General features: G+C 44.1%; 2 protein-coding genes across 4 annotated transcripts; both read right to left on the bottom strand.

Annotated features, from left to right (window-relative positions):
- Positions 1-1,528: 1,528 nt before the first annotated feature.
- Positions 1,529-8,036, bottom strand: LOC129599687 (uncharacterized). Of its 2 annotated transcripts, XM_055497996.1 has the most exons (8): positions 7,705-8,036; positions 7,449-7,627; positions 7,130-7,381; positions 4,024-4,245; positions 3,848-3,964; positions 3,184-3,708; positions 2,170-3,052; positions 1,529-2,034 (listed from the first exon to the last, which is right to left on the bottom strand). In XM_055497996.1, exons 2-8 carry the CDS (start codon positions 7,594-7,596, stop codon positions 2,016-2,018), a joined length of 2,166 nt encoding a protein of 721 aa, XP_055353971.1. In that variant the 5' UTR covers positions 7,597-7,627; positions 7,705-8,036; the 3' UTR covers positions 1,529-2,015. The 2 variants fall into 2 exon arrangements, with proteins under 2 accessions (XP_055353971.1, XP_055353972.1); XM_055497997.1 differs by lacking the exons at positions 7,130-7,381; positions 7,449-7,627; positions 7,705-8,036 and adding an exon at positions 5,460-5,988.
- Positions 8,037-10,216: 2,180 nt separating this feature from the next.
- LOC129599689 (serine/threonine-protein phosphatase 2A 55 kDa regulatory subunit B alpha isoform-like) lies at positions 10,217-17,732 on the bottom strand. 2 transcript variants are annotated; one of them, XM_055498000.1, is made up of 9 exons: positions 17,489-17,732; positions 17,166-17,240; positions 16,904-17,029; positions 15,908-16,005; positions 12,821-12,983; positions 12,404-12,694; positions 11,926-12,090; positions 11,578-11,839; positions 10,217-11,078 (listed from the first exon to the last, which is right to left on the bottom strand). In XM_055498000.1, the coding sequence occupies exons 2-9, from the start codon at positions 17,167-17,169 to the stop codon at positions 10,784-10,786; spliced, it is 1,404 nt and encodes a 467-aa protein (XP_055353975.1). In that variant the 5' UTR covers positions 17,170-17,240; positions 17,489-17,732; the 3' UTR covers positions 10,217-10,783. The 2 variants fall into 2 exon arrangements, with proteins under 2 accessions (XP_055353975.1, XP_055353974.1); XM_055497999.1 differs by lacking the exon at positions 17,166-17,240.
- Positions 17,733-17,819: the final 87 nt, after the last annotated feature.

Genomic DNA, 17,819 nt, shown 5'->3' with positions numbered 1-17,819 from the left:
AAATCTTGAGGAATCGTAATAAAGCTAAAAATGTCACAGAAAGAGCGATATCACACCAAACGACCAAACCAAATTGAAATGTTTATCACATACAAAAAACTTTCGTTAAACTAAAACAAGTAACGGTACAGAAGAGCGAAAATGGAAAACTACGAAATGCGGAAGACGCAGATATCGTGATATTTTCAGTTTTCAAGAGAAATTTTTTGGTGTCGTGGTGAGTGGCACCGCCACCTGCCAAGTTGCCAACTTATGCCAGCGCACCAAATTTGCATACAAAAAGTCGCTCAAGCGTAAAGCCCAATAGACGCGGCGGACCGGAAGTGTCGCACATTATGGCAGTCGCTTACTGAGGGGGGTTGACTGTGCGCCGATGCAACTTCAACCGGCACCTTCGTCAGTACAATTTAATAAGGTGCCTACTAGCCGGATATTTACGCGACAATTTCAGTTTCTCTGCTTTGGTTTTTGAGACAATTGGTGTGCGGAGTAAAGAGTCGAAATGTAAGATTACTAAGATGTCTACCCTCGGTAACATGCTTTTTGAGAGGGCACAGGAGAAACGGTCAACTCAGTTTCTGAAGCAGAGAATCAGTGTTGCTTAAATGCGAGGTAACGCTGCTTGTGTTTCGGAAACGTTTTGTATCGGTAAGAGACTGGACGAAGTGTATGTGATGAATTGCTTAATTTTGCTTTAACCTATGTTAATGTGAATAATTCAATTACAACAACTTTGCCGTGTTAATCTGAATATTTAATATTGGAAGTATAGAAAAGATCTTGTTGCTACGGAATAAAATGGCTTTGCGAGGTACTGTATAGTTCTACTAGATTTCTATGTAGATAGCAGATTTAGCCGGTAAGACTGCTAAAAAGTAAGTACTTGTAAAAAATTAACACTCTGTTGTAATACCCACAAAATTATTGATAACGGCGCCGGTCCGTACGTAATACCCGCTCGTAATTAATTCCGCGATTTTCTACTTCACAATTTACCTACAATTAATTTGATTAGACCAAAAAAAGTTATAATAATATGCCAATTATTAATACGAGCAGTCGAGCACTGAAGTGAATGTGGTAACCGTAGCTGTAATTCAAGGTGTCATGACTCGCGACTAAAGCGAGTGAACATTGAACATTATAAATTTGGACAAGTTACCTATAGCTAAGCACCCAGACAAGATGCGCCATCAACTTCCTCACCGGAAGTCTGCAGGCCGCAAATTTTTGAGTATAGGATTACGAATGGATTAATTGTGACCCTTGTGAATCTTGACACCACGACTGCACACCTACAGCAGCATGATCAGTTATTGATCGCTCTACTGCAGGAATGCTTTTTCATCAATATAAATTATCCAGATTTACAGGCTGTCGCGGCAGGGCAATTCAGGTTTCGAAAATTCGAGTTTTTATTTACGGCGAGCTCTTGCATGATGATCTGATGGCCTAGTGGAGCCAAAAACAAACGACGTCTTGAGTATCATATCATGGCTAAATATCGGGCACAGGATAATCATCCATCTTGCAATAGTGAGTTTACTGGGATAATACGAGGCATATAAAAATAAGTACATTAGTGCAGACTGCAGCGGTGCATAAAACAGAGACCCGAAAGTAAACTTACACATTCATTCCCTTTCTTCAAGCTCTCAAAACAGGAAACCATTGTAAACGCTAAGTAATCATAAACAGGAAGAACTATTTCCCACCAGCGAAGAATAAATAATAAGTTAAAGCTGTGAGAATCCCTGCCAAAGCGCTGATGAGGGGGCAATCAGCATACATATCGGCAGCCTGAGTTAATTTGGAGACGAGAAATCAAAACAACAAAATAAAGGGAAACGGAATTCATGCCAGAACGAAGAACTGCATTAGCTAGGGCAGAAAAACGCAGAGTGAGAAAACAAGGAAACAAACCAATACTGTACAACGAGGAAGGTGGCTTCCTTAAAGTGTTAACAAAACATCCACGGACTTGAGTCGTCGTTTCCGGTATGAGTTTAAACGGCTTAAACGGTAACGGGAACCCTGCAAACGCATTAACTATTAGTGTAATGCTAATTGTATTGACACAAGCTGCATGAAATACATATAAGAGCATCTTCAAAATTTTTAAGGTTACAGTAATAAGAAATTAAGTAAAAAATGTTTTCCTGTACATACTCGAAGCCAGGCGCCGATTCGTATTCTACGTCAACCGGCGCCACTGACGTTCGCTCATGACCCGCCCATCCATTTCCATTCTGCTCCAACGCAGCCATATCTAACGGCGGCGGGAAATCGCCCTCCACTTCTGCCGGGATCTTGCGCTTACGGCCCCCGCGGTTCTTCGGCGTCCCTTGCTGCACCGTCACAGGGTTCCCATTCGGTAGGCTGGATGTGGACGACGCTGCCGACACCTGGTTCTCCACATATTCCGGCATGGAGACAATGACCGACGCGCGCTGCCACGGTCCCGACGGGGTCGTATCCTCGGCCTCCTCTACGCCCTCCTCCGGGACCTCACCCCCCTCCGCCCCGGCGCGCTTCGGCGTGGTTTTCGCACTACGTGTCTGCACGGCTTTGCGGGCGGCCGCACGGCGTTTACGACGCGATGAAGCCTTTGGCAATTTACGCTTAACAACCTTCTTAACGATGCCCACCGTGGGCGCCGGGGCCACGGCTGCGTCCACGTCTACCCGGTGGGCCGCCGGTCGCCGTCCGCCCCGGCGGTTGGGCTGCGGGTGGCGGTGGCGACGGTGCAACACCAAGTGGGTCTTGAACGCGAACGCCTCCGGGCATTCGGGGCACTGGAACTCTTGGGTCTGGAGGCCTTCCGGGCCCAGGGTCGTGCGGGCGCGTCCCAGCAGGTGGCGTGTGGACTTGAGTGGGATTCTCTTCGGCACTGCCGTCCGGTCACTGTAAAAGTGGTGCTCACGACTCATATGCTCCGCGATGGCTTTGCAGTCAGTGCCACGGAAATGACAACTGGAGATCACGCAGGCCAAACCCGTGGAAGCGGCGGCGGCGGCTGGAGCGGGACTGCCCGGATTGGAAAATATGTCGTCTGTTAGACACAAAATACGCGTTATTAACAGAGCCTCAAACCAACGATTTACTGTGGAAACAATTTGATGCCGTGCATGAACTGGAACTCTGTTTACACTGTAAAATAACGTAGCTGTTGATCACCCTTACCTGCAGCAGATAAATTGCGCGCAGCGGCTCGATTTGTGGGCAGCGATGGACGCCCGTTCCACTGACGCTCTGGTGTGGGTTCCTGCGACAGTTTCAAATGGGCCTTGAAGTGCCAGTTGAAAATCTGTTTGGAATCCGTGGCAAAATCGCATTCATTGCAGCTAAACTTGCCCATCGCGCCATGCCCGGGAATATGCGTCACCACATCCTTCCGCAGCTTCTTACTCTGCGGACACCGAGGGCACTGATACCCGGAAATACGGTTTTCGGCATCCCGCAGCTGGATGGGCTCGTTGAGATTGCCCTCCTGCTTGACACTGCGGCGACGGATGGGTGGGGCGCGATGCAACTGGCTGGGTACGGCCAAGGTGATGCCGCGCGCCGCCGACTGACGATGGTTCACCTGCATGCGTTTGCGCTGTTTTGGCGCCGTGAAGCGATGCGGACGGCCCGGAACGTAGTCACTGTCCTCCGACGGTTCACGACGGAAAGGCTGTCGCCAGTGATTCGTCTGAACAGCAGCGCCTGTGAATAAATTCAATAAATTATTGTCCTAACAGTTGTTATATTTACAGCGAGCGCGCTGATGCACAGCTTTGGAATACAATAACTCGTTACAAAATAGTCGTATTGTGCTGCGGCATTCGACAACCGTGAAACGTACGTGGTTTGGGAACACTGTCCAGCAGGCGAATCCGCGGCTGCACACCCACAGCACCCAGCGTGTCGGAAATGCGATTGCGCGGTGGACTCTGATCATGATCGTAATATCCGTTGACTTCTACAAGCAAAAACGCCGTCGATTTAACAATTCTCTTGTGCAACGAAGCGGGCACTGACCTGTGCGATTCCCCACCAACAGACGGTGCGGCAGCGGGATTTCATCGGATGAGGAGCTGCCGGAGCACTGGGGTCCGCTGAGATCCAGGTCTAGATTGACATGCAGACGCTCGGCAATCTGTTCCATGAGGGCACGCAGGACATCGTCCTCGCTGCCCTTGGGCAACATCAGATTGATGGCGTTCCATATCTGGTTCACCGTGCTTGTCAACTGAGGTGGCACTGCAAAAACACACCTTTCCAATTAGCTTTAATGGTTCTAATCGTATATACTACCGGCTAAGTACTTAGACGCTTGTATGTTTTCAGTTTGTCATCAAAATGGCAATAAAGATTGCGGTGAAAAAATTGCATCTCCACCAAACCACGCCTAAACTAATACGATAGCACAATAATATTTTGCCGGTTTTATTCTGATCCTGAAGGTATTTGTCTTCCTGGCAACAGCCGGCGCACCCTAATTGTGCCCGCAGCCACAAGAGAGCAAAAACGCACAATCAGCATCACTCGGGCGCCCACATTCACGGTGCGATACCGTCAAATGCACGCAGAAAAGAAAAGTAGGCCACACGACAGCATCGGCAGTCGACACACAAATGTCTGACTGCACTGTGCAGTAACCCTTAACCACATCCTGTGATAAAATACAAAGCACGGAAAGCAGCAAACCTCCAGCTGCCAGCACAAACAGACCAAAACTAGGTAAACACAGATTAGACCAGCAACAAAATGTTCAAGTACATTCCACATTTTCTGCTGTTTCGGTTCAGCGCTCCAACTGAATGCAGAAAAGTATCGAAGAGTTTAGGAAAAAATTTACTACGCAAACCTGACAAATCAACAAAAAACAAAGGGGCGCTTATATATCTTATTATTTATCGTGATTCACTCAGGACAAAAATTAGATTTCAAGCTGATCAAGCTGTTCACATTCACATAACGAACCTTAAGGCTTTGCCAAATTAAACTAGTTTCGAAAAACCTAAATCTATGCCACGCGATAACAGAAAAAAAAGACTGAAAGCATACAATAACATCAAGCTTCTGGTGGTGCGCCAAAATTCAAAGCTGCTGGAAGCAAAACACAGACTACCGGAGTAATCATAATGTCTAATCACTCTAATGATAAATCATTAAATAAAAATTATAAAATCATCATTAAAGTGATTAAACCTAAAAAAGACGACTGTCATGCGCTCTATGCATATTTCAAAATGCTTCAACACTGAAATTCAATAAAATAATTTTTAAAAAATCGAAATAACACTTGCGAAAGAATAAAGCCTCTGCATATGGCAAGAAAAATAAACTGCAAAACTCCATCGCAGACTTTCCAATTCCATGCAGAGGTTGCAAACGCTGCGCGCTGACATCCCACATCGATGCCACCTGAGAACTGAGAATCTTCAAGAGCTCTTGCACCCCCTCCTCCTTACCTGGTGCAGCGTAGGTCTCCCGTTCGCGTGCCCGCGGCGGAGAGGCAGCGCGGGCCGTGTACAGATTGGAGGTGGAGGGTCGGTAGGCAGGCACGGCCATGGACAGGGAGCGGGCTTGGATGCGCTGTCGAGCGATCTCCGCGGCCTGCATGGCATCCGTGGGCTGGCTAACAAGCTTGGTGCCGCTGCTATTGCGACTGCATATGATGGAGCCCTTGGCATGCAGCGGAGGAACGGGCATTTTGAAGTTTATCTTCGACATGGTCTGTGTGCGTCGCCGAAAGCAATGCAAACACTGAGACTACTCGACAGTCGACACACACGCGATCTTCAGAAGAATGCCGAGCAAAATCATGCGGATCGGAAGAATGAAATGCAAGCAGAAACAATAATAATTTTATCGGAGAAATCGAAATCAGACTGCATTCCACAACTGCCTCAAGGCCCTGGTTAAAGAGAAAACTACTGAAGGTACGTCGCCAAGTCACAAGTGCAGCAGCAGCAGCTTGCTGATCTTGATGCTTGCAAAACAAGCGTTAACCGTTGGAGCCGCGGAGCAGACTAGCGCGAGCGACCACGGTTCAATGAACCGGCTGAATCGCGTTACGGTCTGCGCACAATCGACGGCAGCCAGCAGCCTAGCGACAGCCGCAATCGCAGACGGCATACCGATCTCAAAGATTAAAGTTAATCCGCTTCTTATGAAGCGCATATTTATTTGCAAGAAAGAAAAAAGTAATTAAAACACAGTATAATTCAAAAAATAATACTGTAACTGTTTTGTATATTAACTCAGGTTAAATTAAAAGGTGTACTTATCACTGGCTGGCATTCGGACTCGGCTCCGCAGACCGAAATAGGCGGAAACGGTCTATACAGTAGCGGCCCTCGAGTAGCGGGTAGGCACTCACAAACTACCGTACTTTGCGTCCAGACTTTGTGTCTGCTGGCGCATTTCTGGTTGAACCTTTTTCGGTGCATCGCTGTACATAATTTAATTCCCGAATCCCGGTGATAGTGCTACCGTCTACTTCAGACCGCAAACTGCAAAGTAGGTACTCGAAGAAGAAAAGTCTTCGGTACACAAACACGAAACCAGTTGATTTCCCATATTCGGACACACCCAAGTTACGAATTCCGAAAATGCACACTGACGTCTGACGCAATCCTTAATACGCTCAACACAGCAAATTAAAAGCAAGAAGAGCTCAAGCGCACGAAAATTCGTTACAAAAAAGAATGGGGCACGGCATGCATATGCACGGCATAACTGGAAACTACATAAGTAGCGGCTTGAAGAGTGAACTCAATTAAGCAAGCGAATCAAATTCATATGACGACGACACCTACATCCCTGTCTGATCGTTAATACTCCCCAGAATTAATTACTTTCCTTCGTCCTTTCGTTTATTATCAGTTTTCAGCGTAATGTACAACGCAACCAATAATTAAACAGGAAAATTATAGTCAATGACGTATTGAAGGCTGTTGACAAGCACTGGAGCTGGAGATTCGGTACCTACTAGGCTACTACGTACCTCGTGCGCCAACTACGTAACTTGTGCTGCAGATTGGGCTAATTTTGGGCCGTTTTCAAACTTTGGTGGATGTCTTATACACTCAGGAGTTACGACTATAGTACAAGCTGTACTATCATTAACAAAACTCACCTGAAACTGTCATCCCACCGACGATAACGACATTCGCACCGCACGCATGAACCACTCCCAGTGTCTGCGCTGCCACATCCTGCTGCTCGCGGTCACGATCGTCATCCTCACTCTCACTGCTGACGTCCGCGGCGTCACCGTCACCTGGCTTAATCGTCAACGGAAAGAACGCCCGATCACAGAAGCTCATCAGCTTGTGGATATCCTCGTCCGACTTGCAGTCGATGACATGTTCTTTCTGTTCGTATGTCGCTGTATGATTACAGCAAAAAGGTTAAGAACCACAAACTAGGCTGACGCAATGTCAAATCGCGCCTACTGTGAAAGAGCAATCGGAAGCTGTCGTTTCCCAACAACTTCTGCACCTCGCGGCGGCATGTCTGGTACAGATTGGGTGTGTTGATCTTGATGATAAGCGAACGGCTAGGAGGACCCGGGAAGCTGATGTGAACGTTCATGGGCTTCATCACGGCGATCGCGATACGGTTACTGTGGAGACTGTAAAGCTGACATTTTGATGTTTGGCTCCAGTTATCAAGTCCTATCAGAACAGATACATTATTTTGTTCACTTACTTTACAGTCAAGACACCACTGCGCTTCAAGGATCCAACAAACACGTCAAAAGTTAAAAAACCTAGTCAGTAAAGAGCTAACGAGAAACCGAAAACCTTGCGCACGCCTGTTATACCAAGGTCTAGATGCGTTCGGTAAAACCCACAAAATACACACCCCTTCGTTCAGTGTGTATCTGAAACGGTATCTATGATACCTTGCTCAAACAGCCTCAAAGCAACAATATAACACGTTCAGTAATTGTTATGATTAGCTATTGAAAGTTAAACAGTTCAAAGCAACGTTAAGCCGAGAACGGTAGGAACTAGGAAGTCACGATGTTCCCAACAAGCTAAAACTCCGGTAACTTTTCTTCGACATTTACTCGATCTCCGGCACTCGAATGACTTGCAAATTGCAACGGACAGCCATACATCGCGGAGGCACGGTTACATTGGCCAAACGTGGCACTGGTAACATTGACCGCACCGATTTCGGAGGTTTACCATTGATACACTGACCTCACGAAAGCTGTGGTAAGTACTAAAAGTACTTGTTGTACAGTACTTCAAGTACTGCTTATTTATTTTATGTTTTCTCTCTTTATAATATTCAGCTGTTGCTCGATAACCCGCAACAATCAAAACAACCCAACAGCTAGGAAATACTACATTCATTACGTTAACAAGCAGTGGAATTAAACACGCGGACGGGTTATAAGAGAACTTTTAATCTAAATCAGCCGATGCTAGGCGCCGTTCCCATGGAATGGCTTTCGCGTTTTCACGGCGGGTTTCGATTGGTGTCGATATTCCGTTGTTAAAATCTGACATCTTTTGTCGCTTAGCTTCTTTCCACAGCTCGCTGACGAGCCAGAGCCCAGAAGGCTTCCGAATTCCGATCTAAGGGTCACGGAACCCACCGGACGGAACATGTAAGTACTGTAGTCCTGGATGACGTTTCCGGCATTTCGTGGTCTTATTGTGTTTCTCTGAAACCGCCTTCCTGTGTTAAGCATATCTCATGGAATGGATTGTTTTCCATTTCCAGTGCCAGCTGGCACAAACATGTCTGAATTCCGGTAACGCTTTATAATAGGAAGCAGGATTTATCCCAATAACAGGTAGGTAATCACTAATTAGGCCACGTACGAGTACAAACCATAATGATTCACATGTGTTTTTTGAGTTAAGTTCAGTAAGCTACGGGTAGTTACTGTAAGTCAATGCCACATGTGCACGCGCGGGAACGATTTGGAATTCTGGTTCTCCCTCATGTATGCTAAGTACGTATATATAATCTTTAGACGTGACCTTTACGGCTTTACCTACAAATGTATGCAGAATGCAAATATACATTTGTAGGTAAAGGTCAATACGTACGCAACTTTCGAATCTTTTCTATTAAAGAACTTACTGCGTTAAGCGATAGTTATTGGTAGATACCTGTTCCTGATTCCTTTCTTTGTGATCGTACACATATTAATATAGCCTCGATGCACTGCAGTACATGGCGGCACATAATAATTACTTAATGCATAGTTCCATACAGTAGATGTATTGTACCTAGGTACTGTACTTACCTGGGGGCTGCATGACGAATAACCGGATGTTGTTTGCACATTAAAATTAGAAAAGTATGCTTACTTGTATTGTACAATACATGTATTTTGTATTTTATAAAGTTCTGTATTAAAGCGTATGAGTACTGCGTAACAGCAGTACAAAGCGCTGTGCTACCTGCAGTATTGGAGTTTATGCGCTCCCCTTATGGAACAACAAGATTGTCTCGATTTTGGAATACAATACACACTCAAATACAACCGTACAACGTCTCAGTTTCAGGATGGCGGATGGCTCGCTTCGTGGAATGATACAGCCAAATAGCGCCGCTTGGGACGTCTGCTTCATTATTTATAATGAATACAGGAATTTTCCCCCAGTCTTCCTTCTCTTCATTCACTTGTCAGCGCTGATCTCGAATGTTCGGTGTATTGTGATGTATTTACGCATCAATGCAGCCGTTAAATTTAGGCATCATCACAATACCGCGCCTGACCAGTGAGATACGCGCTGACAAGCGACCTTAAGGTGACAAGCAGAAGGACGGGAATTAAGTGGAGAAAACCAGAGATTTGTTGTCGTACATATTGAATTATACACCCTCAACTGAAAAAGGCAGACATACTCGTATGATACGAGGCCAGCCGTGACAGGTAACTGAGGTAAGTGCTGCACATCGACGAGCGCGATTACTTATACGAGGTAAAGGTAAAATGTGGTTCAGCTGGTCTTCTGTGTTGGAGTTGCGAGCCTTGCAGCTGCAGAAAATCAATGAGGTTTCACCGGGAAATAACATTTCAGCCGGGAATTTTCGGATGCTGGCAGAAGGGTCGATGATCCAGAAAGAAACTCAATACCTCGCTTAATAAATAAATATATAACGTGCTGTCCAGTATTCGGAAAAGCAAGCTGCAAAACTCGTAATCTCTCGTAATCTCGCATTTCAAAATTTCGAAAACTGCACCGCGACCGCATTGAACCTGTTTTATTGAAATTATATTGCAACATACATCGATCGTTAAGCGAACTGGGTAAGAAAGCATCTGGATGCAGCAAAACAACTGTTTTTCTATACATCAAAACAAGTGAACTTCCGTTTGGAAAAAAAGCAGAAAATGACAATCAAAGAGAAAGAGAGCAGTACACGTACAGAAATTAAATCCATCAATCCAAAAAATTATTTCCCCATTACACAATAAATAAATTCTCCTCTTCAACAACCACAATCAGCTGCTGTTGAGACACAAAAACATCATAGGAAAACCACCTTCTTCCTATCAGTCCACAGGAAAATCTCTCTTGAAAGCGTTCAATTCCGGCACCCGCTTCAAATTTTCTTTCCCCTCGACGACGCACCACATCAGACCAGTAATGAAGGTAGGAAAAAACACAATCATCATTTCTTGTAAAATTTGAACAACTCAAAGAAAAAACGGCGCTCCAACCAGAGACACACATCGCGTGCACCACGTTCCGTTGCGTTTTGCGTGCAGAAAACAGAAAAAACAACGTAACTCAAACAAAAAAAATACAGCCGTTCAGTGAGCATCCTCGAACATAAAGAGATTGTTAGTGGCGCATAGGGCCAGGACGTTTTCCCGCGGATGCCAGCTGGCGTGCAGTACTTTGCGGCCGTAGTCCAGGGAGTCGGTGGGGATCTCGTCCTTCTTGCGCTTCTGCGCCGCCAGCCGATCCCCGCCGGCGATGATCTTCTTCGGCTTAAGCACCGCCTTCACCTTCGTAACATCCTTCGAGGCCTCGTACGTCACGTCGCGCTTCGACGCAATGTCAAACACCCGGAATAGGCTGCCGTATGACCCCGTTAAAATGGCCCTGTTGACCAACGACATGTGTTATTCAATCGAAATGGCTGCAATGTGCCACAGAGTGACGGAACGAAAAACAAGCACTATCGCACTTCCGTAAAAAGAAGCACTATCTCAATACTGGAATAAAATAATCGGTGAGTCTGAAGGTGTTTCTTAAAGAAGCAAAACAACAAAAGATCCCATTAATCTCGATGTAATTTCCCAAATACAGGTAAAACTGCGGAGACCAGCAGAAAGTCGATAACCGCAATACACTGTAACGACGCATGTACGACGGTCACGTTGTACTACGCATGCCACCGGCAAAGATAACAGCACAAGCAAAAGCCCGTGTCAGTTACTAGATATCAAACTCGTACCTTTCGCAAGAAAACTGAACGATAAAAATAAACTGCATATTTACGGTCACTAAGTTTGTGAGACACATGCCGCAGTCCAGCATTACGCAGTTAGCGATTACGACCAGTTGACAAGCCACAACACTACGATGCTATACCGCTTACTTGTCGTCATGGGAGAAGCAGCAGTCAAATTTATCGAATATGCAGTCGTTCTCGTAGAGCGTGCATAATTTGGCCTTGAGGTATTCATGGACATGGAATACTTCGACAGCCTTGTTCTCCATACGCAAATCCCATAATTTAACGTGCATGTAATCCCGGGCGGCCATCAGGAGGCCATTATAGCTAAAGGTGAAATGAGCAATACTGGCAATGATTTCCGAAAAGAAGTTCCGCGTCCCCACATCCTCCGCATCGGCAAATACTACACAAACACATACGGAGCAACGTCAGCAATACAAATCCACCGACACGACACCTTTATAGAACCAAGAGGAGAACTCAACCTACATTTGGCGTGCTGCTCATGGTGTGTTGACCGTCTCATATCGCACAGTCGTATCACGCCCTTGGAGCTACTGAACGCAAACACACTGTTTTCCGTTGGATGAAAGCGCGAATATGTAATGACTTCCGCTAAGTCCTCCATATTATCCGGTTTGATATCGATAACATCTGCAACACCACATGTCAACACATCCGTAATTTCAAGGAAAAACAGATTAATACGAATTTAACCATCTGGTACACGAAAAAACCAAATTATCCAAACATCTCTAAGCAAACCAAATTATAAACTCAACAATAAAAAACCCCAAGTTTAGGGTGATGACAATGAACGCTATAGTGCAGCAACGTCAGAAACAATAAAAATTTCAACACAAATTATAAAAACGTCTTAAAAACAAACGGAACAGTGTAGAAGAATGGCAGCGAGGGACAAAACGGCTCGATAATACCACAATAGTATACAGAAACGGGAACGTACTCCAACACAGATTTTTGGACTCGGTATGCCAAATGTTAATCCTGAGATCATCGGCACTAAGAAACGTTTCCTGGTCGGCATTGACGGAGATACTGTTGATGTGGTAGGCGTGAGCATTGGCGTACACGCGCCGTGCCGAGGCCTCGACGATGCCGTCGACACTGCGCAGCGCCGGGATGCGCAATCGCTGGAGGCGCTGGTTTAGTACGCGACCACTGTCCTCCTCGCGTAAATTAAATCCTTCAGCGCGGCGCGTTTTTTCCGATATTTTCCACAATTTTACCGTTTTATCTGCAGGAAAACAATAAATTTATAAATAAAAAATCAGTTAGTTCAAACGAAACACACAAAACCTTCAAATTCACCAAAACACGAAAACCTTAAAACAGCAGCAACGGTACTATTTTTTAAGTTTACCATTAGTGGAAAGTAAAAAATGGGCGGGACTGCGGCGTTTCAACCAGGCAATATCGTTGATCTTCTCTTCGATTTCCACGCTTTTCAGATAATCAAATTCCGGTTCGTGGCTCTGGAAGGTGCTATACACATTGTAATCTGTCCGGGCGAACGGTTGTTGGTTCTGTAGAAACAAAATATGCCGATAAAATCTCCATACAATACCCACAAATCAATTGCTCAATCGATACGTTTCTCAAACGCTAACTCAGTTTTTATATGGGGAAAGACTAGAACCGGCATTCCAAACTTTCTGGATAAAATAAGGTTCACATGTCCTAAACCAAGTAAAAAATAACAAATCTAAATGGCAAGCAAATGCTACTATTTTCAATCGCTCGTAACAAGTCCAAGTTGTGATAATTAACAATTTTCAAGGAAAATTCTGCTAGGAAAATTTCTATGCAATTGTGAGCTCGATCCTCGTTTGGAACGGAAGTCAACATATAGGAAATTTGAAAAATACAGATTTACTTCATGTTTAATTCCATAAAAAAACATTTATCTTCCTGATTTATGGCAGCGATAGCTTAATCCTGGTACCGTCGCACACCCTAGCCGCTCGCCTAGATTTGATAACTTATTTTGGATACATTTCGATTTCACGCGAGGCAAGAATTTTACAAAGCCTGTGTTGGTTTTTTTAAAAAAAATTTGATTTTCTCACACTCTGAAAATTTATTCGTACGATCTTCTCCACATAACAGCATAGCTATCGCCGCTGATTTTTCGTAAGTCTCCTCCAGGGACTAAAAGCGATGCCTACACATTACATCTGCCAGCCCGAATTTCTGCCTACCATAAGCGCCGCTAATCCGCCCAAAATCCCGGCACGCAAAACAGCGTAGTCGCTGCACTTCCCTGTTTGCCATCCCCGACAACCCAACTGCTTATGGCTTATTAAACGCTCGTAATGTAATTGAAAGGTAGAAAAAGGCAAAATCTCCGTCAAATGGGCCGGAGCAGCATTAAAGCGACAAGGGCCCTGCCAAGCGCAGAGCGCGACCGGAGGAACAAGAAGAAAACAGCCCATCCATCCACAAACCCCCCAAAGCCGGCGTGGAAACATAATAGAATAGGAGAAAAATCGATAAATAACCTCAGCTGTTGTAATACACTGGCTGCCAGCCAGAGATTCCTGAAGGGCGCCCATGCACACGAAGAGCGCGCGGCACGCAGAGACTATAGATTCCCAACATCCGGCAAATTCCCCCAAAAAATCCTGATTTATTCCTCCAGAAAGACAAAACTTTGGCCGAACAGATCGTTTTATTCCTTAATTCCACATTACCCAAGCATCTCTTTATTTAATTAACGACCGGGTTCAAGAGATTTCCGCCCAACGACAGTCGAATCGATACATGTATGCCTCTTAAATTATCAAAGGTTCTAATCGATATTCCTGCACACATTCACTCCTTCTGCATACTGCACTGTGCATGCTTGCCTGTCGGGAAAAATTTCAATTTATAATTGAACGACAAGACATCCTGAAAATCCGCTATAAATAGCTTATACGATGTTTTATCGTTAATAATTCAATTTGATGGGCTTTTTACAATCGCCGGCCGATAAATTATCAGCCAATCATGCAATAACATGCCCATAATAACCGGACAATTTTATTGCGAGAAAAAATTATACAAAAATCCAGGTTGTTCATTGCGTGCTCCATTAAACGGCAATTTCATTGCCAGGGCTTTTGCCAATGACATACGGCAAGTTTGCTGAGAGACGCAAACGATTAAGTGTCACTTGAAACGCAATAAAAAAGTCTCGTGTCAAGAAGTGTAAACCGATACCCAAAAGATTTTAACAACGGCTTCTAATTTTAGACCAGCACACACCAGTATTAATGACCAGCTGCTGCGGTTGCAAAGACGAAAACGATGCATACGTTCACGGTCAAAATTCCCTAACTTTGAATACACCACCCGGTAGTTCTAAAACATTAATGGTCTCAAAAATGCGAAACACGTAAATAAATGCACAAAAATACAATTAAAAAGATTTCCACATTAGCACAAATCGCAAATCCTTATACAACGAAATAAAACATGCGAATAGTCTAAGCCCCTAAATTCTTTTGCAGATGCATAATATGTAGGTATTCAAAAAAAGGGCTTTTAATAAGATCGCAATATTGATTTTAACTTATATTACTTCCGCTTTGATTAAATAATGTCACCAAAAATTTATTTTGAGATTTGTGGATGAACGTATTTTACCAATGAACCACAGCATACAATTAAAAAGGCACTTCTCTTAAAATAATTTACTTTGAGATGTTTTTCAGCTTGGATAATACAAAAAGAAGAATTACTGAACTATGTAGAAGAATTCACCTTGAACATAACCACTGCAACCGAAACATAGGAAACAATTCATCTCGTCCTCAAAAATCTGCGTCCGATGCATCAATCGGCAAAATTAAGCCAATTTGTAGCATCTCTATGAGCCATAAAGCACTGGCGAGAAATTCTTTCAGCGAACCTCGTTCCTTTTTAGCCCCACTTTACCCGTGGCAAAAGTGACAGGCATGCGGGATGGCAAATCGCAGCGGGAATGCAACGTATGTCCATAGTAATTATCCTAACCTCAAACCGCTGCTTACACTATTTCCCCTCACATCCAACATTCACCACAGCCACGAACCATTGTACGCCCATACAAAAGCCCACAACTGCCTGTTACAGCGGGAAACAGGCCATTTCGCCTAATCATCAGCATCGTCAACACAATTCTCCACCGCCATTTACAATCCTTGCCCGGTTTCAATAACATATAATTATCCTTGTTAATTCTCACCAGTTTCCGCTCCGCGCTGAACGTTGCTACCCAGAATTTCAATTTTGAAAAGGCCCGACTGACATTCACAACGGTATTTTGGAAAAAGAGACACATATTTATGCGGAAAAATTGTAGCAAATTATAAAATCCGCTTAGCTTCGTAAACAATAATTTTTATCGGAACTAGTAATTCGTAAACATTAATTCTAGCTTCACAACAAAGACAACATGAACTAGCAGGTTTTCAGCGTTTCTTACCTCAAGATCGCGCTTGAACACCACAATCCGCCCACCCTTATCACCAGCTGCTAGGAATTCACCATTTTCGTTAAACTGTACACTGGATATTGTATCCGCTGAAAATAAACAAGATTAACGCGTTTGGCTACAAATGTGATTTGTAAACAAACCATTCTAACAACTCCGCACAGTCTACTAACTCCACTCATGCACGCACTTGACCGACAAAACTGCCATCTAAACGATGAGAAATTCTATAAAAATTCCCTTTTTAGGTTTCCGCTGAAAAACTAAGCGGAAGCAGCGATAGTATGCGCTTCATTCATTTTGCCAAACAGGGGAACATGTCAACAAATTTGCCAGTTTTTCTTAATCCCTGTCGCGGCAGCCAGCCAAATTCCACCAGAACGGTACACTCTAATTGATGAAACCTATTTCAGGGAGCTCGGAGAAGCCCTGGGGATGATCAATTAATGCTCAATCCAGTCGACTGAAGTCAAGCAAACTAACGAACACTGTGCTATCTGCTACGCAAATGATGGAATATCAAGAGAAATTAATTTCCATTAATGATTTAATCAATTAAACGCATCGAAAGCAACACAGAATCACTGCTAAAATATTTTAATTTTGTAATATTTACTATTATTATTTTGGAAGTGCGATTATTATTATTGTAACAAAATTTCCAGATTAAAATACCGGAAAAGCAAATCACACATCAAACCCGGTAAATGCAAAAAGCATAAAATTTTCCCTCGCGTTTTTGACCACTCTGAGCACAAGTCGACATTCAGGAAGACCGTTAAACATATTTTTTTTAGAAATGCAAAACTGTTCAAAACGAAAATATAAGAAAAGCAATTGCACAAAATGTTTTCAAAGCTGAGAAATGAAGATCAGGAATTATTGAAAGATACGGTAATGAAACGCAATGATAATTTGGCTAGCTAAAACTGCCGTTCTGATTACTTGTAGATTTGGGATTGCATTTTGCATAGGGCACTCTCTTACCGTCAACATTTTCATCCTCTAAGGAACCTTTGATCTGCGACAGGTACCACTGCGTATCACATGGTGATGGCTGTTGGGAATCGGAAATCTCATCCTTCTTCATCGGTCGGCCGTTAACTTCAGCGTCTACGCATGCAGAATACCGTTTAGCATACCATCAACACCGCCAGCACAATCAATAGCCCAATTTACAAACAAAACAGCAGGAAAAAAAACACACACTCTGACACACAGCCAAATCGAAGCAACTTTCTTGGCGTACCCATGAGAGTTCTTCTCGATGGTGAAAAGCTCTCTCCACCACAATCACATACGGTTAGTTAAGCACTCCCGGACACTTTGAAAAATTCAGTTAATGGTTAGTCAATGCCAAGGAGACATGCCACAATTAACAACTGCACTATGCAGATCCGACTGCTTAAAATGATTGTCTGCTTAATTGGAAAATAACTCTTCTACACATACACATCCGGGCGCAATCGATCATTTCCATGTTAATTACGACGTTATGTCATCAGAGCGTACCGGGACGCCGCACGACCAGCGAGAGAGAGCTAAGCAGTGCAGATGCAATTTTAATTCTACCTGTGTCTGCAATTGCATCGCCGTCCATCATTTCCACTGTGCATCATTCGTTCAATAACCCGCGATCGTTACAACAGCACGTGCTCACTGTACAATAATGTCCAATACATAGAATATGAATGGAATGAGACAGATAAATCACAGGAATATCAAATTAGGAAGGGATGTAATTTCGTTAAATACTTTATTCACAACACAATAAAATCTCCACCAGAAATCTGCGAATTTCTATCTCCGCTGCTGCCGGAGAGAAGACACGGCCAAGAAGCAACCGCCTCGCCTCACAGGGAAATGGTCAGAACGTGCGGTAAAATAAAGGCTGCAGCCAGCC

The sequence above is a fragment of the Paramacrobiotus metropolitanus genome, unplaced genomic scaffold, assembly GCF_019649055.1.
Source record: "Paramacrobiotus metropolitanus isolate TYO unplaced genomic scaffold, Prichtersi_v1.0 Parri_scaffold0000152, whole genome shotgun sequence".
In the NCBI taxonomy this organism is placed as follows: Eukaryota; Metazoa; Tardigrada; class Eutardigrada; order Parachela; family Macrobiotidae; genus Paramacrobiotus; species Paramacrobiotus metropolitanus.
Note: the sequence above shows the minus strand (reverse complement) of the source record. Positions and strands in the feature narration are given on the sequence as shown.

Bases quoted from the DNA above. Each gene is read 5' to 3' on its own strand.
- LOC129599687 (XM_055497996.1), bottom strand. From the start codon at position 7,596: ATGAAGCCCATGAACGTTCACATCAGCTTCCCGGGTCCTCCTAGCCGT. The intron at 7,382-7,448 runs GTAGGCGCGATT...GTAATCATACAG, and splicing joins CTTCCGATTGCTCTTTCACA to CGACATACGAACAGAAAGAA. The intron at 4,246-7,129 runs GTGAGTTTTGTT...GTGTTTTTGCAG, and splicing joins CGGTGGGATGACAGTTTCAG to TGCCACCTCAGTTGACAAGC.
- LOC129599689 (XM_055497999.1), bottom strand. From the start codon at position 17,519: ATGATGGACGGCGATGCAATTGCAGACACAG. The intron at 12,984-15,907 runs GTAAGAAACGCT...TTGTTTCTACAG, and splicing joins TGTTCAAGCGCGATCTTGAG to AACCAACAACCGTTCGCCCG. The intron at 12,695-12,820 runs GTAAACTTAAAA...GTTTTCCTGCAG, and splicing joins TTTTTTACTTTCCACTAATG to ATAAAACGGTAAAATTGTGG.